A 21,328-nucleotide genomic window follows, 5' to 3' on the forward strand; every position below is an offset into this window, starting at 1 on the left:
AATCTATATCCTATACACTAAACATCCTACATTCTATACTGTATACCCTACACTCTAAACCCTATACCCTATAGGATAAACACCCTATACTCCATACTGTATATCCTATACAGTAAACATCATATACTCTATACACTAAACATCATATACTATATACCCTATATGCTAAACACCCTATAATCTATACCCTACACGCTAAACCCTATACACCCTATACGCTAAACACCCTATATGTCATACTGTATACCCTATACACTAAACATCATATACTCTATACCCTAAACACCCTATTCTCCATACTGTATACCCTAAATACCCTATACGTCATACTGTATACCCTATACACAAAACATCCTATACTCTATACCCTATACATTCTATATCCTAGACTCTATACCCTACACCCTATACCCACTACACCCTATATCCTCTATATACTCTAGACTCTATACCCTAGACTCTATACCCTACACCCTATAGTCTATATCCTACACCCTATACACTCTATACCCTAGACTCTATACCCTAGACTCTATACCCTAGACTCTATACCCTACACCCTATAGTCTATATCCTACACCCTATACACTCTATACCCTAGACTCTATACCCTAGACTCTATACACTCTATACCTTAGACTCTAGACCCTACACTCACTACACTATATCCTCTATACCCCCTATATCCTCTATACCCCCTATATCCTCTATACCCCCTATATCCTCTATACCCCCTATACCCTATATCCTCTATATCCTCTATATCCTCTATACCCTATATCCTCTATACCCTATACCCTCTATACCCTCTATCCTCTATACCCCCTATATCCTCTATACCCCCTATATCCTCTATACCCCCTATATCCTCTATATCCTCTATACCCTATATCCCCTATATCCTCTATACCCTATATCCTCTATACCCTCTATATCCTCTATATCCTCTATACCCTCTATATCCTATATACCCTCTATCCTCTATACCCTCTATATCCTATACCCTCTATACCCTATACCCTATCCTCTATACCCTATACCCTCTATATCCTATACCCTCTATACCCTATATCCTCTATACCCTCTATACCCTATATCCTCTATACCCTATATCCTCTATACCCTATATCCTCTATACCCTCTATATCCTCTATACCCTCTATATCCTCTATACCCTCTATATCCTATACCCTCTATACCCTATACCCTATACCCTCTATATCCTATATCCTCTATACCCCCTATACCCTCTATACCCCCTATACCCCCTATACCCTCTATACCCTATACCCTCTATACCCTATACCCTCTATCCTCTATACCCTATATCCTCTATACCCTCTATACCCTATATCCTCTATACCCTCTATCCTCTATACCCTCTATCCTCTATACCCTCTATCCTCTATACCCTCTATCCTCTATACCCTCTATCCTCTATACCCTCTATCCTCTATACCCTCTATCCTCTATACCCTATATCCTCTACTCTTAGTGACTGCTTGAGATACACATTACACCTCAGCTCCACACTCACAACAGATACTATATTCACAAACACAACGAACACAGTACCGATCTGCCTCTGAGGAGAAACAAACTGCAGTCCTCGGTCTGTCCCCTGATAGAGTAGGGAGAACTGCATGGCCTTTCTGAATGTACCCATGTGTGTGTGTGTTTGTGTGTGTGTTTGTGTGTACGTACAACAGAGAGAATGGCAAGGAATTTCTGAATTTACCTATATTTGCCTATATTTGATAATGTACTTCAGGCAGAATTCAAAGCTGAGTAGAGATAATTAATGGAGGAAGTACATTAATAATAGAGATGGACTAGAGCTGGGAGACAGAGACTAGAGCTGGGAGACGCAGACTAGAGCTGGGAGACTAGAGCTGGGAGACGCAGACTAGAGCTGGGAGACTAGAGCTGGGAGACGCAGACTAGAGCTGGGAGACTAGAGCTGGGAGACGCAGACAAGAGCTGGGAGACTAGAGCTGGGAGACTAGAGCAGGGAGACACAGACTAGAGCTGGGAGACTAGAGCAGGGAGACTAGAGCTGGGAGACTAGATCTGGGAGACTAGAGCTGGGAGACTAGAGCTGGGAGACTACAGCTGGGAGATGCAGACTAGAGCTGGGAGACTAGAGCTGGAAGACACAGACTAGAGCTGGGAGACTAGAGCTGGGAGACTAGAGCTGGAAGACACAGACTAGAGCTGGGAGACTAGAGCTGGGAGATGCAGACTAGAGCTGGGAGACTAGAGCTGGGAGACACAGACTAGAGCTGGGAGACTAGAGCTGGGAGATGCAGACTAGAGCTGGGAGACTAGAGCTGGGAGATGCAGACTAGATATGGGAGACTAGAGCTGGGAGATGCAGACTAGAGCTGGGAGACTAGAGCTGGGAGACTAGAGCTGGAAGACTAGAGCTGGGAGACTAGAGCTGGGAGACTAGAGCTGGGAGACTAGAGCTGGGAGACACAAACTAGTGTCTACCTATACTGACTTCAAAATCACACCAACCATATAAGATAATGTCATGATGGAGGTGTTACCTACCAGCATAGAGTTGTCTCTCTCTCTGAGGTGTTATGTACCAGCATAGAGTTGTCTCTCTCTCTCAGAGGTGTTATGTACCAGCATAGAGTTGTCTCTCTGAGAGGTGTTATGTACCAGCATAGAGTTGTCTCTCTCTCTCAGAGGTGTTATGTACCAGCATAGAGTTGTCTCTCTGAGAGGTGTTATGTACCAGCATAGAGTTGTCTCTCTGAGAGGTGTTATGTACCAGCATAGAGTTGTCTCTCTGAGAGGTGTTATGTACCAGCATAGAGTTGTCTCTCTGAGAGGTGTTATGTACCAGCATAGAGTTGTCTCTCTGAGAGGTGTCACCTACCAGCATAGAGTTGTCTCTCTGAGAGGTGTTATGTACCAGCATAGAGTTGTCTCTCTGAGAGGTGTTATGTACCAGCATAGAGTTGTCTCTCTGAGAGGTGTTATGTACCAGCATAGAGTTGTCTCTCTGAGAGGTGTTATGTACCAGCATAGAGTTGTCTCTCTGAGAGGTGTTATGTACCAGCATAGAGTTGTCTCTCTGAGAGGTGTTATGTACCAGCATAGAGTTGTCTCTCTGAGAGGTGTTATGTACCAGCATAGAGTTGTCTCTCTGAGAGGTGTTATGTACCAGCATAGAGTTGTCTCTCTCTCTCAGAGGTGTTATGTACCAGCATAGAGTTGTCTCTCTGAGAGGTGTTATGTACCAGCATAGAGTTGTCTCTCTCTCTCTCAGAGGTGTTATGTACCAGCATAGAGTTGTCTCTCTGAGAGGTGTCACCTACCAGCATAGAGTTGTCTCTCTCAGAGGTGTTATGTACCAGCATAGAGTTGTCTCTCTGAGAGGTGTCACCTACCAGCATAGAGTTGTCTCTCTGAGAGGTGTCACCTACCAGCATAGAGTTGTCTCTCTGAGAGGTGTCACCTACCAGCATAGAGTTGTCTCTCTGAGAGGTGTCACCTACCAGCATAGAGTTGTCTCTCTCAGAGGTGTTATGTACCAGCATAGAGTTGTCTCTCTGAGAGGTGTCACCTACCAGCATAGAGTTGTCTCTCTGAGAGGTGTCACCTACCAGCATAGAGTTGTCTCTCTGAGAGGTGTCACCTACCAGCATAGAGTTGTCTCTCTGAGAGGTGTCACCTACCAGCATAGAGTTGTCTCTCTGAGAGGTGTCACCTACCAGCATAGAGTTGTCTCTCTCGTTGAAGGACTGTGGTTCAGTAAAAAACTCTGTGTTGTGGTCCAGTCTGCCATGGCCTCCGTACTCCACCTCATCACTGTCCAGCTTGATGGTGTATCTGGTGGGGTCAAAGGTTAAGGAACACTGGCATGAAGAGAGTTAGAGAAAGATGGAGATAGAAGGAACATAAGAGGGGTGATGAGGAAGAGAGAGGAAACCTTCCTCCACCTACACACCTCTCTGTTATGCTGTGCGACTGACAACACTGGCCCACATTAACACAGTCAAATAGGAAAGTGACTGAACCATGCAGCTCAACAGATTCATTTATTACATAAATCATGTATTTCATCAACAACAACAAAAAACTTTGAAACAAACAAAAACGAATCTCTGTGTCTTTGCTACACTGACTCAATGAAATATTAAATCAAGTAATTTCCTTTGACTTGTGTAGGGAAAGAAACAGAGAAGTACGTGAGCTATTGTGGTGGATTTAAGTCTACACTTTATTTGTACGATCCCTCTTGTTCTGCTGAACTTGTAATCAGTCAAAGGCTGTGTCCCGAATGGCACCCTATTCCCTACATAGTGTACTCCTTTTGACTACAGTCCTACGGGCCCTGGTTAAAAATAGTGCACTATAAAGACTTGGAATAGGGTGTCATTCAGGACAAATCTAGGGTAGATTGATGGCTGGCCTACTGGGCATTATATTCTCTATGCTTGTGAGAGCCTTGTGCCTGCCAATACAACCAACAAGGTAGTATAGTTAACAGGGTCTCAGTGAAATATAGCATGTGTATGCTCCAAATATGACTAGATACGCATGTCAAATGTAAATATTTAATATATACCCATACGCTATGGGTATATAACGATATTCGCCTGTGGTAGCTACATGACAAGGAGAGAAGGAGAGGAGAGGAATGGGGATGGAGAGAGAGAGAGAGAGAGAAAATAGATGAATTGGACCTGGGAGGCTCTTCTCTCTCTGTGGTGCTTTGTTTACCTTTGTCTCTCTGAGCACCTCAATAGACAGTACAGTAGAGTCCAAAATGGCACCCTATTCCTTATACATTCCCCCACTCTGGTCAAAAGTAGTGCACTATCTTGGGAATAGGGTGCCATTTGGGACGCAATCCTAGGTAACAAACAACCAGGAGCTAAGCGGGAAGGAACACACATGCAAACTGGAACCTAATTGGCTAGGTGAAAATCACCTCATCTCCCCATAGGCCAGTCTGAGGAAGGAGTCAGTTGGAGTCAGATCCTCAAACACTTCCTGGTTCTGCCCCAGGGCCGGGAAACATTCTACTTGTCTGCTTTGATAGCCATGATTAAACAGAAAGAAACTCTGCTCAGAGTGTGCATTATTTCTAATGAGAAAGACATACGCACTCCTCCTCCCCTCTCTTCCTCTCCTCTCCCCCTCTCTTTTCCCTATCTCCCTCTCTCCTCCCCCGCTCCCTCTCTCCTCCCCCGCTCCCTCCCTCCTCCACCCTCTCCCCCGCTCCTCCCCCCTCTCCCCCACTCCCTCCTCCCCCTCTATCCTCCCCCCTCTCCCTCCCTCCTCTCCCTCTCCTCTCCCCCTCTCTTTTCCCCATCTCCCTTTCTCCTCCCCCGCTACCTCCCTCCCTCCTTCCCGCTCCCCTCCCTCCTCCCCCGCTCCCCCCCTCTATCCTCCCCCCTCTCCCTCCCTCCTCTCCCTCTATCCTCCCCCCTCTCCCACTCCCTCTCTCCTCCCCCTCTCAATCTCTCCTCACCCTCTTCCCTATATCCCTCGCTCTCTCCTCCCCTCTTCCTCTCTCTCTCCTCCCCTCTCTCTCATTCCTCTCCCTCTCCTCCTTACATTAGAGAATCCTGACAACATCCCCCTCTTGTTGTGGATATTTAAGGATGGTTCTAAAAAAAAAAAGAAAACAAAAGAAAACATTGTAATAATCTCTTAGGAATCATAATGTATGCAAAGATGAGAATCAACAGACAAATTCAAAAGACTCTTACAGGAATATTACCTATCCTAGTTATTTCAATTCAGCCGATACCACTGCGGAGTATATGATTAGTAAGATAATGACTGACTAGATAATGAACATTGTTATCCTACCATCCACACATCACAATTAATTCAAGGCTCATTAAAAGCTGATTTCAACCATCTGGCTGGAATCCAGCAAGTAAAGACATCGAATAACCTTATGTCTCGTGTGTGTGTGTGTTCGTATGCTGAATTGCAAATGGAGGACAGTTAATTTGATGTTCATTGGCCAACTTTGTCTGGGGTAAGTGGAGCTCCAGGAGGCATTCATCAATGAGGTTTGTGTTATTGTCTACAGATGGCTGCTATAACAGCCTACAGTTCAGCTGTCAATGAGGTTTGTGTTATTGTCTACAGATGGCTGCTATAACAGCTTACAGTTCAGCTGACAATGAGGTTTGTGTTATTGTCTACAGATGGCTGCTATAACAGCTTACAGTTCAGCTGACAATGAGGTTTGTGTTACTGTCTACAGATGGCTGCTATAACAGCCTACAGATCAGCTGTCAATGAGGTTTGTGTTATTGTCTACAGATGGCTGCTATAACAGCCTACATACAGTTCAGCTGTCAATGAGGTTTGTGTTATTGTCTACAGATGGCTGCTATAACAGCCTACATACAGTTCAGCTGTCAATGAGGTTTGTGTTATTGTCTACAGATGGCTGCTATAACAGCCTACAGTTCAGCTGTCAATGAGGTTTGTGTTATTGTCTACAGATGGCTGCTACAGTGAGGGAAAAAAGTATTTGATCCCCTGCTGATTTTGTACATTTGCCCACTGACAAAGAAATGATCAGTCTATAATTTTAATGGTAGGTTTATTAACAGTGAGAGACAGATTAACAACAACAAAAAAAATCAGAAAAGCGCATGTCAAAAATGTTAGAAAATGATTTGCAATTTAATGAGGGAAATAAGTATTTGACCCCTCTGCAAAACATGACTTAGTACTTGATGGCAAAACCCTTGTTGGCAATCACAGAGGTCAGACATTTCTTGTAGTTGGCCACCAAGTTTGCACACATCTCAGGAGGGATTTTGTCCCACTCCTCTTTGCAGATCTTCTCCAAGTCATTAAGGTTTTGAGGCTGACGTTTGGCAACTCGAACCTTCAGCTCCCTCCACAGATTTTCTATGGGATTAAGGTCTGGAGACTGGCTAGGCCACTCCAGGACCTTAATGTGCTTCTTCTTGAGCCACTCCTTTGTTGCCTTGGCCGTGTGTTTTGGGTCATTGTCATGCTGGAATACCCATCCACGACCCATTTTCAATGCCCTGGCTGAGGGAAGGAGGTTCTCACCCAAGATTTGACGGTACATGGCCCCGTCCATCGTCCCTTTGATGCGGTGAAGTTGTCCTGTCCCCTTAGTAGAAAAACACCCCCAAAGCATAATGTTTCCACCTCCATGTTTGACGGTGGGGATGGTGTCTTGGGGTCATTGGCACAGCATTCCTCCTCCAAACACGGCGAGTTGAGTTGATGCCAAAGAGCTCCATTTTGGTCTCATCTGACCACAACACTTTCACCCTCTCCTCTGAATCCTTCAGATGTTCATTGGCAAACTTCAGACGGGCATGTACATGTGCTTTCTTGAGCAGGGGGACCTTGCGGGCGCTGCAGGATTTCAGTCCTTCACGGCGTAGTGTGTTACCAATTGTTTTCTTGGTGACTATGGTCCCAGCTTCCTTGAGATCATTGACAAGATCCTCCCGTGTATTTCTGGGCTGATTCCTCACCGTTCTCATGATCATTGCAACTCCACGAGGTGAGATCTTGCATGGAGCCCCAGGCCGAGGGAGATTGACAGTTCTTTTGTGTTTCTTCCATTTGCGAATAATCGCAGCAACTGTTGTCACCTTCTCACCAAGCTGCTTGGCGATGGTCTTGTGTAGGTCTACAATCTTGTCCCTGACATTGTTGGAGAGCTCTTTGGTCTTGGCCATGGTGGAGAGTTTGGAATCTGATTGATTGATTGCTTCTGTGGACAGGTGTCTTTTATACAGGTAACAAACTGAGATTAGGAGCACTCTCTTTAAGAGTGGGCTCCTAACCTCAGCTCGTTACCTGTATAAAAGACACCTGGGAGCCAGAAATCTCTGATTGAGAGGGGGTCAAATACTTATTTCCCTCATTAAAATGCAAATCAACTAATAACATTTTTGACATGCGTTTTTCTGGATTTTTTGTTGTTGTTATTCTGTCTCTCACTGTTCAAATAAACCTACCATTAAAATGATAGACTGATCATTTCTTTGTCAGTGGGCAAACGTACAAAATCAGCAGGGGATCAAATACTTTTCCCCTCACTGTATAACAGCCTGCAGATCAGCTGTGAAGTATTGTAATCAATACAGGCTGTGTGAATAGGGGGAAGATTTAGGAGAACAGTCAATTCTGAAGCATTGAGCCGTCCCCATCGCTTACCTACCCATCGCTCCCTACCCACCCCCATCGCTTACCTACCCATCGCTATCGCTCCCTACCCATCACTCCCTACCCACCCCCATCGCTACCTACCCATTGCTATCGCTCCCTACCCATCGCTCCCTACCCACCCCCATCGCTACCTACCCATCGCTCCCTACCCACCCCCATCGCTACCTACCCATTGCTATCGCTCCCTACCCATCGCTCCCTACCCACCCCCATCGCTCCCTACCCACCCCCATCGCTCCCTACCCACCCCCATCGCTCCTTACCCCTACCTACCCACCCCCATCGCCCCCTACCCATCACTCCCTACACACCCCCATCGCGCCCTACCCATCACTTCCTACACACCCCCATCGCCCCCTACCCATCACTTCTTACACACCCCCAACACTCCTTACCCCTACCTACCCCTCCCCATCGCTCCCTACCCCTCCCCATCGCTCCCTACCCCTCCCCATCGCTCCCTACCCACCCCATCGCTCGCTACCCACCCCCCCATCGCTCCCTACCCCTCCCCATCGCTCCCTACCCCTCCCCATCGCTCCCTACCCCTCCCCATCGCTCCCTACGCCTCCCCATCGCTCCCTACCCCTCCCCATCGCTACCTACCCCTCCCCATCGCTCCCTACCCCTCCCCATCGCTCCCTACCCTCCCCACCGCTCCCTACCCCTCCCCACCGCTCCCTAAACCTCCCCATCGCTCCCTACCCCTCCCCATCGCTACCTACCCCTCCCCATCGCTACCTACCCCTCCCCATCGCTTCCTACCCCTCCCCACCGCTTCCTACCCCTCCCCATCGCTTCCTACCCCTACCTACCCTCCCCATCGCTCCCTACCCCTCCCCATCGCTCCCTACCCCTCCCCATCGCTACCTACCCCTCCCCATCGCTCCCTACCCCTCCCCATCGCTCCCTACCCCTCCCCATCGCTCCCTACCCCTCCCCATCGCTCCCTACCCCTCCCCATCGCTCCCTACCCCTCCCCATCGCTACCTACCCCTCCCCATCGCTTCCTACCCCTCCCCATCGCTCCCTACTCCTCCCCATCGCTACCTACCCCTCCCCATCGCTTCCTACCCCTCCCCATCGCTTCCTACCCCTCCCCATCGCTCCTACCCCTCCCCCATCGCTCCCTACCCCTCCCCATCGCTCCCTACCCCTCCCCATCGCTCCCTACCCCTACCTACCCCTCCCCATCGCTCCCTACCCCTCCCCCATCGCTCCCTACCCCTCCCCATCGCTACCTACCCCTCCCCATCGCTCCCTACCCCTCCCCATCGCTCCCTACCCCTCCCCATCGCTCCCTACCCCTCCCCATCGCTCGCTACCCCTTGCCATCGCTCGCTACCCATCCCCATCGCTAGCTACCCCTCCCCATCGCTCCCTACCCCTCCCCATCGCTTCCGACCCCTCCCCATCGCTCGCTACCCCTCTCCATCGCTCCCTACCCCTACCTACCCCTCCCCATCGCTCCCTACCCCTACCTACCCCTCCCCATCGCTCCCTACCCCTCCCCATCGCTCCCTACCCCTACCTACCCCTCCCCATCGCTCCCTACCCCTACCTACCCCTCCCCATCGCTCCCTACCCCTCCCCATCGCTCCCTACCCCTCCCCATCGCTCCCTACCCCTTCCCATCGTTCCCTACCCCTCCCCATCGCTCCCTACCCCTCCCCATCGCTTCCTACCCCTCCCCATCGCTCCCTACCCCTCCTCATCGCTCCCTACCCCTCCCGCTTGTCCCTAATCCATTGTTTCTGCAGGTCACAGATCTGCAAGGTGAAAGCAATATGGTGGACACTTCACCACTGCACTGCTCATACCTACCCAGACCCTTCAGAACTGCAAACATGGGCAGGTTTCAGCCAAGGGGGAGGGGGTGATTAGGGACTGGCTGAATCAGTGTAAATCTGTAGAGGGCCAGAGCAGTGCCAGTCAGTCCAGGGAAGAGCTCAGTAATTAGGCCCATTGATGACCTGAAAACAATCTGTCCATGAGCACGATTGCAATTGGGATGCCTTCCAAATTGCAGCCTATTCCCTTTATAGTACACTACTTTTGACCAGGGCCCATACTGTAGGTTATTTGGGACAAGGAGTGTTATAGCAGCTCACTGAGAGTGGACTAATAGGCCCTTAGAGAAATATGTTCACATCTCAGTAATCAAGTCCCAGGGTCCAACAAATGAGAAACCTTTGTGAAGGGATTTCTTTGTTATACTGTATTATAAACTGGGTGGTTCGAACCCTGAATGCTGATTGGCTGACAGCCGTGGTATATCAGACTGTGGTATGACAAAACATTTATTTTAACTGCTCTAATTACGTCGGTAACCAGTTTATAGCAGCAATAAGGCAGATCTGGGGGTTTGTGATATATAGCCAGTATATTATGGCTAAGGTTGAGTCGTGCATCAGAACATCCCTTAGCCGTGGTATATTGGCCATATACTACACTGCCTCGGGCCTTGTTGCTTAAATATATATTAGCTATAGAGCACCAGTATAGAATAGCACTTCCTCTAGACCCAGAAGAACAGAAACCTTTAATCCGGACAGATATAGATCACATTCATTTACACCTGTAAGTGCTTTCTGCAAGACTGCATCTCTCACTCACACACACACACACACACACACACACACACACACACACACACACACACACACACACACACACACTACGGTTCCACAAAGGGAAGGAACTATTCAGAGGAGATTTGGTGATAGAATCCTTAGTTTCTGACTGAGCTGATAGAATGACGATCTGACATAAAGAGAGGAGCTGTCTGTATGTTGGGAAAGAGGGCTTTGTCCCAAATGCCACCCTATGCCCTATAAATGGCACCCTATTATCTACATAGTGCACTACTTTTGACTGGGACACATAGGTCAATGATAATGATAATGAGATGTGGCAGACATCTTTGTGGGCTATACTCGGCCTTGTCTTCGGACGGTAAGTTGGTGGTTGTAGACATCCCTCTAGTGGTGTGGGGGCTGTGCTTTGGCAAAGTGGGTGGGGTTATATCCTGCCTGTTTGGCCCTGTCCGGGGGTATCATCGGATGGGGCCACAGTGTCTTCTGATCCCTCCTGTCTCAGCCTCCAGTATTTATGCTGCAGTAGTTTATGTGTCGGGGGGCTAGGGTCAGTCTGTTACATCTGGAGTATTCTCTTGTCTTATCCAGTGTCCTGTGTGAATGTAAATATGCTCTCTCTAATTCTCTCTTTCTTTCTCTCTTTCTCTCGGAGGACCTGAGCCCTAGGACTACCTGGCATGATGACTCCTTGCTGTCCCCAGTCCACCTGGCCATGCTGCTGCTCCAGTTTCAACTGTTCTGCCTGCGGCTATGGAATCCTTACCTGTTCACCGGACGTGCTTGTTGCACCCTCGACAATTACTATGATTATTATTATTTGACCATGCTGGTCATTTACGAACATTTTAACATCTTGACCATGTTCTGTTATAATATCCACCCGGCACAGCCAGAAGAGGACTGGCCACCCCTCATAGCCTGGTTCCTCTCTAGGTTTCTTCCTAGGTTTTTGGCCTTTCTCAGGAGTTTTTCCTAGGGAGTTTTTCCCAGCCACCGTGCTTCTTTCACATGCATTGCTTGCTGTTTGGGGTTTTAGGCTGGGTTTCTGTACAGCACTTTGAGATTTCAGCTGATGTACGAAGGGCTATATAAATAAATTTGATTTGATTTGATAACAAAAAGTGCCCTATATAGGGAATAGGGTGCCATTTATAGGGAATAGGGTTCCATTTATAGGGAATAGGGTTCCATTTATAGGGAATAGGGTTCCATTTAAAGGGAATAGTGTGCCATTTATAGGGAATAGTGTGCCATTTATAGGGAATAGGGTGCCATTTATAGGGAATAGGGTTCCATTTATAGGGAATAGGGTTCCATTTAAAGGGAATAGTGTGCCATTTATAGGGAATAGTGTGCCATTTATAGGGAATAGGGTGCCATTTATAGGGAATAGGGTTCCATTTATTGGGAATAGTGTGCCATTTATAGGGAATAGGGTTCCATTTATAGGGAATAGGGTTCCATTTATAGGGAATAGGGTTTCATTCATAGGGAATAGTGTTCCATTTGGGACGTACACCCATATCAAAGACATATCTACTCTGATAGCTCTTCTCCCACCACGGGACCCCACTAGGGTTTCAGAAACCTGCTGGATTAAACAAAGCACCTAGAGGACCCACCTGACATGGCAGAGAGACAGAGAGAGAGAGAGAGAGAGAGAGAGAGAGAGAGAGAGACAGAGAGAGAGAGAGAGAGAGAGAGAGAGAACGAGAGAGAGAGAGAGCACGAAAGAGAGAGGGAGGGGTAGATAGAGAGATAAAGAGCGAGCAAGAGAATAGAAAAACAGTGATGGTTGGAGTGCCTGTGGAAAAGCTGATGTAGACTGAATTTTAATAGGCAGTGTTTTCCCTTCTCATGGTGGTTTGCTGCTATGACTTTGGAGGAAACTTTCCTTTCCCCCTTCATCCTCACGTGTTAAAAAGAAAATACAAGTCACAGAAGCCAAGACAGAAGAGGAGTGAGAAAACAGTTCCTTAACCAAAAGGAGAGGAACCCGAGGTTACTCTCTGACTCACTTCTTCTATCTAGGGACGACCAGGTACGACCATGCTGGGGCCATTAATAATACAAGACTTCTCTTCTCTGTTTGTTTTGTTTGTGGACTGGGAAGGATTAAACGTGGATGTTGTCCTGAACACTCAAGGCCTAAGACTCGGTGCAGAATATCTGACTAGACACTGCAATAGACTAGTGTCCTGTCCAGGGGGTGTGCTGTCCATCAAGCTGTCTCACTACAGAAACAGGGGATAGTGTCCTGTCCAGGGGGTGTAATGAGACAGACAGAACAGAGCTAGAGTACAGACAGACAGACAGACAGACAGACAGACAGACAGACAGACAGACAGACAGACAGACAGACAGACAGACAGACAGACAGACAGACAGAGCTAGAGTACAGACAGACAGACAGACAGACAGACAGACAGACAGACAGACAGACAGACAGACAGACAGACAGACAGAAACAGAGCTAGAGTACAGACAGACAGACAGAGACAGCTAGAGGACAGACAGACAGACAGACAGACAGACAGACAGACAGACAGACAGACAGACAGACAGACAGACAGACAGACAGACAGACTTACTTACAGCTAGAGTACAGACAGACAGACAGACAGACAGACAGACAGACAGACAGACAGACAGACAGACAGACAGACAGACAGACAGCTAGAGTACAGACAGACAGACAGACAGACAGACAGACAGACAGACAGACAGACAGACAGACAGACAGAACAGGGCTAGAGTAGAGACAGACAGAAGAGAGCTAGAGTAGAGACAGACAGACAGAAGAGAGCTAGAGTACAGACAGACAGACAGACAGACAGACAGACAGAACAGGGCTAGAGTAAAGACAGACAGACAGAACAGGGCTAGAGTAGAGACAGACAGACAGACAGACCAGGGCTAGAGTAAAGACAGACAGACAGACAGACAGACAGAACAGAGGTAGAGTAGAGACAGACAGACATAGACAGACAGACATAGACAGACATAGACAGACAGACATAGACAGACATAGACAGACATAGACAGACATAGACAGACATAGACAGACCGGAACGGAACAGAACAGAAGAGAACAGAGCAGAATAGAAGAGAACAGAGCAGAATAGAAGAGAGCAGAACAGAGCAGAGCAGAACAGAACCGAGCAGAACCGAGCAGAACCGAGCAGAGCAGAACCGAGCAGAGCAGAACAGAGCAGAGCAGAACAGAGCAGAGCAGAGCAGAGCAGAACCGAGCAGAACCGAGCAGAGCAGAGCAGAGCAGAGCAGAGCAGAACAGAGCAGAGCAGAGCAGAACAGAGCAGAACAGAGCAGAGCAGAGCAGAACAGAGCAGAAGAGAACAGAGCAGAACAGAACAGAGCAGAGCAGAACAGAACAGAGCAGAACAGAGCAGAACAGAGCAGAACAGAAGAGAACAGAACAGAGCAGAGCAGAGCAGAGCAGAACAGAGCAGAGCAGAGCAGAACAGAGCAGAAGAGAACAGAGCAGAACAGAACAGAGCAGAACAGAACAGAGCAGAACAGAGCAGAACAGAGCAGAACAGAACAGAGCAGAGCAGAGCAGAACAGAGCAGAAGAGAACAGAGCAGAACAGAACAGAGCAGAACAGAACAGAGCAGAACAGAGCAGAACAGAGCAGAACAGAACAGAGCAGAAGAGAACAGAGCAGAACAGAACAGAGCAGAGCAGAGCAGAACAGAACAGAATAGAGCAGAGCAGAGCAGAGCAGAATAGAAGAGAACAGAGCAGAGCAGAACAGAATAGAGCAGAGCTCAGAGCAGCTTGGGTGGACAGCTGAGATAAACCAGTTGAAACAGAATCAGAGAGCATAAGAGAGTGAAAAGCCTCAGGTGACCATGACGGAGGGAGCAGGACAACTATACTATAACACCATGTCCTCCCAGTCCAGGTGTGGAGCAGTAGAGCTAATGTCCTTTCAGGATGTTGTGTGTGAAACAGCGTACAGAATGGAATGGAAAAGCACTCTGGACTGGTTGGATCTCGTTGTTTACCTCTTCTTCTTCTGAGTGGCACGTTCATCTGTCTTCTGCTCTAATTGGTTCCTCCACACACACACACACACACACGTGCACCCACACACACATATACACACCGTAGCGTCGGAGCACGCACACACACACCCGACACATTTACCACACACACACACCCGACACATTTACCACACACACACACACCCGACTCATTTACCACACACACACACACACACACACACACACACACACACACACACACACACACACACACACACACACACACACACACACACACAGACACACACACACACACAGACACACACACACACGACTGTACAATGTTTACGGTGGTGCTTTATAATGACAGCCAGCGCTTTGCCTGCGCATTTATTAGTGTTCTCTGACTTCAGAGAGCATCTCCTCACACATCAGAGCGGTGCACCTGGAGGTGCCAGATACATGGAAATAAACAGTCCAAAATGGCACTGGAGACGCAACTCTGTGGTGTGTGAGAACCCAGGTACCTAGGATGTTTTGTACCCACCCACCCACCCACCTACCCACCCACCCACCCACTTACCCACCCACCCACCCACCCACCCACCCACACCCCCACACACCCACACACCCACACCCCCACCCACCCACCCCCACCCACCCACCCACACCCACCCACACCCCCACCCACCCCCACCGACCCACCCCCACACACACACCCCCACCCAGCCATAAGGATACTTCCCAGGCGAGGCCACAGCCACTCTGTAGTTGGTCTGGCTCCTGGTTGGGTGGAAGTTGAATAGAAACAGCACGTTGCCTCTCTCAAACACTATCACCTTGTCTCCCTCGTGTTTGGCGCTCACAAACGCCTGCAAGGAAGACACAAACCTTTTAGTAACACACCACATCACCCTCATCAATAGAAGGAACAGGAGAAACCTTTCAGCCATTATTAACGTCATCCATACTCAACGATGTCAGATTTTGTTACTACCTATCCATCAACAGAAGTGTATTTCATAGTAACACCGTGGCCTAGTTATATTTCTGTCCAAAAAAAAATACATGTCAAAAACCACTGAGATAAATCGTCCCCTCCAGTTTAAAGTTATGGAAGACTCATGTTGAAATAGACATATGTAGAGAGAGATTGGCAGTTTATTCCCTAACCTCCATCCCACCCAATCCTCCCTCTATCCCTCCGCCTGTCTGTCCAATCACGAAAGAGCTTATCTTTCGCTCAACAGTGAATATTCTAGCTATGTAATTGGCCGGGGGGGGGGGGGGGGGAGTAAGGCATCGTGGGAAACCGGACTGAGCTATAAATAGTTGTCCAGGTGACATTATTAATCTCCCCTAATAATACGTTAACAGTAGCTGGATACGTCATAAACGGCACCCTATTACTTATGGTCCCTGGTCAAAAGTAGTGCACTATATATAGGGAATAGGGTGCCATTTGGGGATGTATGGCTGACTGCTTGGCAGAGTTATCGTGACACGGTGAGGTGCAGTCGGGGTTGCAGAAGTCGGACAGGGTGCTGCTTGTCATCAGAACTCTCGGAGCACCTGGCGACGGCCAGGACAGGAAATACACCTGGGTCAACAAACACTGTTCCATGTTTAACCCAGTCTATCATTATATAGCCATGTTAACCCAGTCCTTCATTATATAGCCATGTTAACCCAGTCCTTCATTATATAGCCATGTTAACTCAGTCTAACATTATTATATAGCCATGTTAACTCAGTCTAACATTATTATATAGCCATGTTAACTCAGTCTAACATTATTATATAGCCATGTTAACTCAGTCTATCATTATATAGCCATGTTAACCCAGTCCTTCATTATATAGCCATGTTAACTCAGTCTAACATTATATAGCCATGTTAACTCAGTCTAAAGTTATATAGCCATGTTAACTCAGTCTAACATTATATAGCCATGTTAACTCAGTCTATCATTACATAGCCATGTTAACTCAGTCTAACATTATATAGCCATGTTAACTCAGTCTAACATTATATAGCCATGTTAACCCAATCTATCATCATTATATAGCCATGTTAACTCAGTCTAACATTATATAGCCATGTTAACTCAGTCTAACATCATTATATAGCCATGTTAACTCAGTCTAACATTATATAGCCATGTTAACTCAGTCTAACATTATATAGCCATGTTAACCCAGTCTATTATTATATAGCCATGTTAACTCAGTCTAACATTATATAGCCATGTTAACCCAATCTATCATTATATAGCCATGTTAACTCAGTCTAACATTATATAGCCATGTTAACTCAGTCTATCATTATTATATAGCCATGTTAACTCAGTCTAACATCATTATATAACCATGTTAACCCAGTCTATCATTATATAGCCATGTTAACTCAGTCTAACATCATTATATAACCATGTTAACCCAATCTATCATTATATAGCCATGTTAACTCAGTCTAAAGTTATATAGCCATGTTAACTCAGTCTAACATTATTATATAGCCATGTTAACTCAGTCTATCATCATTATATAGCCATGTTAACTCAGTCTATCATCATTATATAGCCATGTTAACTCAGTCTAACATTATATAGCCATGTTAACTCAGTCTAACATCATTATATAACCATGTTAACCCAGTCTATCATTATATAGCCATGTTAACTCAGTCTAACATTATATAGCCATGTTAACCCAATCTATCATTATATAGCCATGTTAACTCAGTCTAACATTATTATATAGCCATGTTAACTCAGTCTAACATTATATAGCCATGTTAACCCAATCTATCATTATATAGCCATGTTAACTCAGTGTAACATTATATAACCATGTTAACCCAGTCTATCATTATATAGCCATGTTAACTCAGTCTAACATCATTATATAACCATGTTAACCCAGTCTATCATTATATAGCCATGTTAACTCAGTCTAAAGTTATATAGCCATGTTAACTCAGTCTAACATTATATAGCCATGTTAACCCAATCTATCATTATATAGCCATGTTAACTCAGTCTAACATTATTATATAGCCATGTTAACTCAGTCTAACATTATATAGCCATGTTAACCCAATCTATCATTATATAGCCATGTTAACTCAGTGTAACATTATATAGCCATGTTAACCCAATCTATTATTATATAGCCATGTTAACTCAGTCTAACATTATTATATAGCCATGTTAACTCAGTCTATCATCATTATATAGCCATGTTAACCCAGTCTAAAGTTAGAGACCCAGTCAGAGACCCAGTCAGAGACCCAGTCAGTACTAATCCCTCCACTGGTCAGTCAGAGACCCAGTCAGAGACCCAGTCAGTACTAATCCCTCCACTAGTCAGACAGAGACCCAGTCAGAGACCCAGTCAGAGACCCAGTCAGTACTAATCCCTCCACTGGTCAGTCAGAGACCCAGTCAGTACTAATCCCTCCACTGGTCAGTCAGAGACCCAGTCAGAGACCCAGTCAGTACTAATCCCTCCACTGGTCAGTCAGAGACCCAGTCAGAGACCCAGTCAGTACTAATCCCTCCACTGGTCAGACAGAGACCCAGTCAGAGACCCAGTCAGAACTAATCCCTCCACTAGTCAGACAGAGACCCAGTCAGAGACCCAGTCAGAGACCCAGTCAGTACTAATCCCTCCACTGGTCAGTCAGAGACCCAGTCAGAGACCCAGTCAGTACTAATCCCTCCACTGGTCAGTCAGAGACCCAGTCAGAGACCCAGTCAGAGATCCAGTCAGTACTAATCCCTCCACTGTTCAGTCAGAGACCCAGTTAGAGACCCAGTCAGTACTAATCCCTCCACTGGTCAGTCAGAGACCCAGTCAGAGACCCAGTCAGAGACCCAGTCAGAGACCCAGTCAGTACTAATCCCTCCACTGGTCAGTCAGAGACCCAGTCAGAGACCCAGTCAGAGACCCAGTCAGTACTAATCCCTCCACTGGTCAGTCAGAGACCCAGTCAGAGACCCAGTCAGAGATCCAGTCAGTACTAATCCCTCCACTGTTCAGTCAGAGACCCAGTTAGAGACCCAGTCAGTACTAATCCCTCCACTGGTCAGTCAGAGACCCAGTCAGAGACCCAGTCAGAGACCCAGTCAGAGACCCAGTCAGTACTAATCCCTCCACTGGTCAGTCAGAGACCCAGTCAGAGACCCAGTCAGAGACCCAGTCAGTACTAATCCCTCCACTGGTCAGACAGAGACCCAGTCAGAGACCCAGTCAGTACTAATCCCTCCACTGGTCAGTCAGAGACCCAGTCAGAGACCCAGTCAGTACTAATCCCACCACTGGTCAGTCAGAGACCCAGTCAGAGACCCAGTCAGTACTAATCCCTCCACTGGTCAGTCAGAGACCCAGTCAGAGACCCAGTCAGAGACCCAGTCAGTACTAATCCCTCCACTGGTTAGACAGAGACCCAGTCAGAGACCCAGTCAGAGACCCAGTCAGTACTAATCCCTCCACTGTTCAGTCAGAGACCCAGTCAGAGACCCAGTCAGAGACCCAGTCAGTACTAATCCCTCCACTGGTCAGTCAGAGACCCAGTCAGAGACCCAGTCAGTACTAATCCCTCCACTGGTCAGTCAGAGACCCAGTCAGAGACCCAGTCAGTACTAATCCCTCCACTAGTCAGACAGAGACCCAGTCAGAGACCCAGTCAGAGACCCAGTCAGAGACCCAGTCAGTACTAATCCCTCCACTGGTCAGTCAGAGACCCAGTCAGAGACCCAGTCAGTACTAATCCCTCCACTGGTCAGACAGAGACCCAGTCAGAGACCCAGTCAGAGACCCAGTCAGTACTAATCCCTCCACTTGTCAGACAGAGACCCAGTCAGAGACCCAGTCAGAGACCCAGTCAGTACTAATCCCTCCACTGGTCAGTCAGAGACCCAGTCAGAGACCCAGTCAGAGACCCAGTCAGTACTAATCCCTCCACTGGTCAGTCAGAGACCCAGTCAGAGACCCAGTCAGTACTAATCCCTCCACTGGTCAGACAGAGACCCAGTCAGAGACCCAGTCAGAGACCCAGTCAGTACTAATCCCTCCACTAGTCAGACAGAGACCCAGTCAGAGACCCAGTCAGAGACCCAGTCAGTACTAATCCCTCCACTGGTCAGTCAGAGACCCAGTTAGAGACCCAGTCAGTACTAATCCCTCCACTGGTCAGTCAGAGACCCAGTCAGAGACCCAGTCAGTACTAATCCCTCCACTGGTCAGTCAGAGACACAGTCAGAGACCCAGTCAGAGACCCAGTCAGTACTAATCCCTCCACTGTTCAGTCAGAAACCCAGTCAGAGACCCAGTCAGTACTAATCCCTCCACTGTTCAGTCAGAGACCCAGTCAGAGACCCAGTCAGTACTAATCCCTCCACTGGTCAGTCAGAGACCCAGTCAGAGACCCAGTCAGTACTAATCCTTCCACTAGTCAGACAGAGACCCAGTCAGAGACCCAGTCAGAGACCCAGTCAGTACTAATCCCTCAACTAGTCAGACAGAGACCCAGTCAGAGACCCAGTCAGAGACCCAGTCAGAGACCCAGTAAGTACTAATCCCTACACTGGTCAGTCAGAGACCCAGTCAGAGACCCAGTCAGTACTAATCCCTCCACTGTTCAGTCAGAGACCCAGTCAGAGACCCAGTCAGTACTAATCCTTCCACTGGTCAGTCAGAGACCCAGTCAGAGACCCAGTCAGAGACCCAGTCAGAGACCCAGTCAGTACTAATCCCTCCACTGTTCAGTCAGAGACCCAGTCAGAGACCCAGTCAGAGACCCAGTCAGTACTAATCCCACCACTGGTCAGTCAGAGACCCAGTCAGAGACCCAGTCAGTACTAATCCCTCCACTGGTCAGACAGAGACCCAGTCAGAGACCCAGTCAGAGACCCAGTCAGTACTAATCCCACCACTGGTCAGTCAGAGACCCAGTCAGAGACCCAGTCAGTACTAATCCCTCCACTGGTCAGACAGAGACCCAGTCAGAGACCCAGTCAGAGACCCAGTCAGTACTAATCCCTCCACTGTTCAGTCAGAGACCCAGTCAGAGACCCAGTCAGAGACCCAGTCAGTACTAATCCCTCCACTGGTCAGACAGAGACCCAGTCAGTACTAATCCCTCCACTGGTCAGTCAGAGACCCAGTCAGAGACCCAGTCAGAGACCCAGTCAGTACTAATCCCTCCACTGGTCAGTCAGAGACCCAGTCAGTACTAATCCCTCCACTGGTCAGTCAGAGACCCAGTCAGAGACCCAGTCAGAGACCCAGTCAGAGACCCAGTCAGTACTAATCCCTCCACTGGTCAGACAGAGACCCAGTCAGTACTAATCCCTCCACTGGTCAGTCAGAGACCCAGTCAGAGACCCAGTCAGAGACCCAGTGAGAGACCCAGTCAGTACTAATCCCTCCACTGGTCAGTCAGAGACCCAGTCAGTACTAATCCCTCCACTGGTCAGTCAGAGACCCAGTCAGTACTAATCCCTCCACTGGT

General features: G+C 47.7%; 1 protein-coding gene across 1 annotated transcript in view; it reads right to left on the reverse strand.

Annotated features, from left to right (window-relative positions):
* The window catches only part of LOC115163810 (1,4-alpha-glucan-branching enzyme), a gene marked incomplete in the record, with an annotated part of 295,489 nt that overhangs the window by 40,293 nt on the left and 233,868 nt on the right, over positions 1-21,328 (reverse strand). The window contains 2 exon segments of the mRNA XM_029715993.1: positions 3,729-3,846; positions 15,554-15,684. Coding sequence (XP_029571853.1) covers positions 3,729-3,846; positions 15,554-15,684 — 249 coding nt within the window.

This window comes from Salmo trutta, chromosome 26, assembly GCF_901001165.1.
Source record: "Salmo trutta chromosome 26, fSalTru1.1, whole genome shotgun sequence".
Taxonomy (NCBI): domain Eukaryota; kingdom Metazoa; phylum Chordata; class Actinopteri; order Salmoniformes; family Salmonidae; genus Salmo; species Salmo trutta.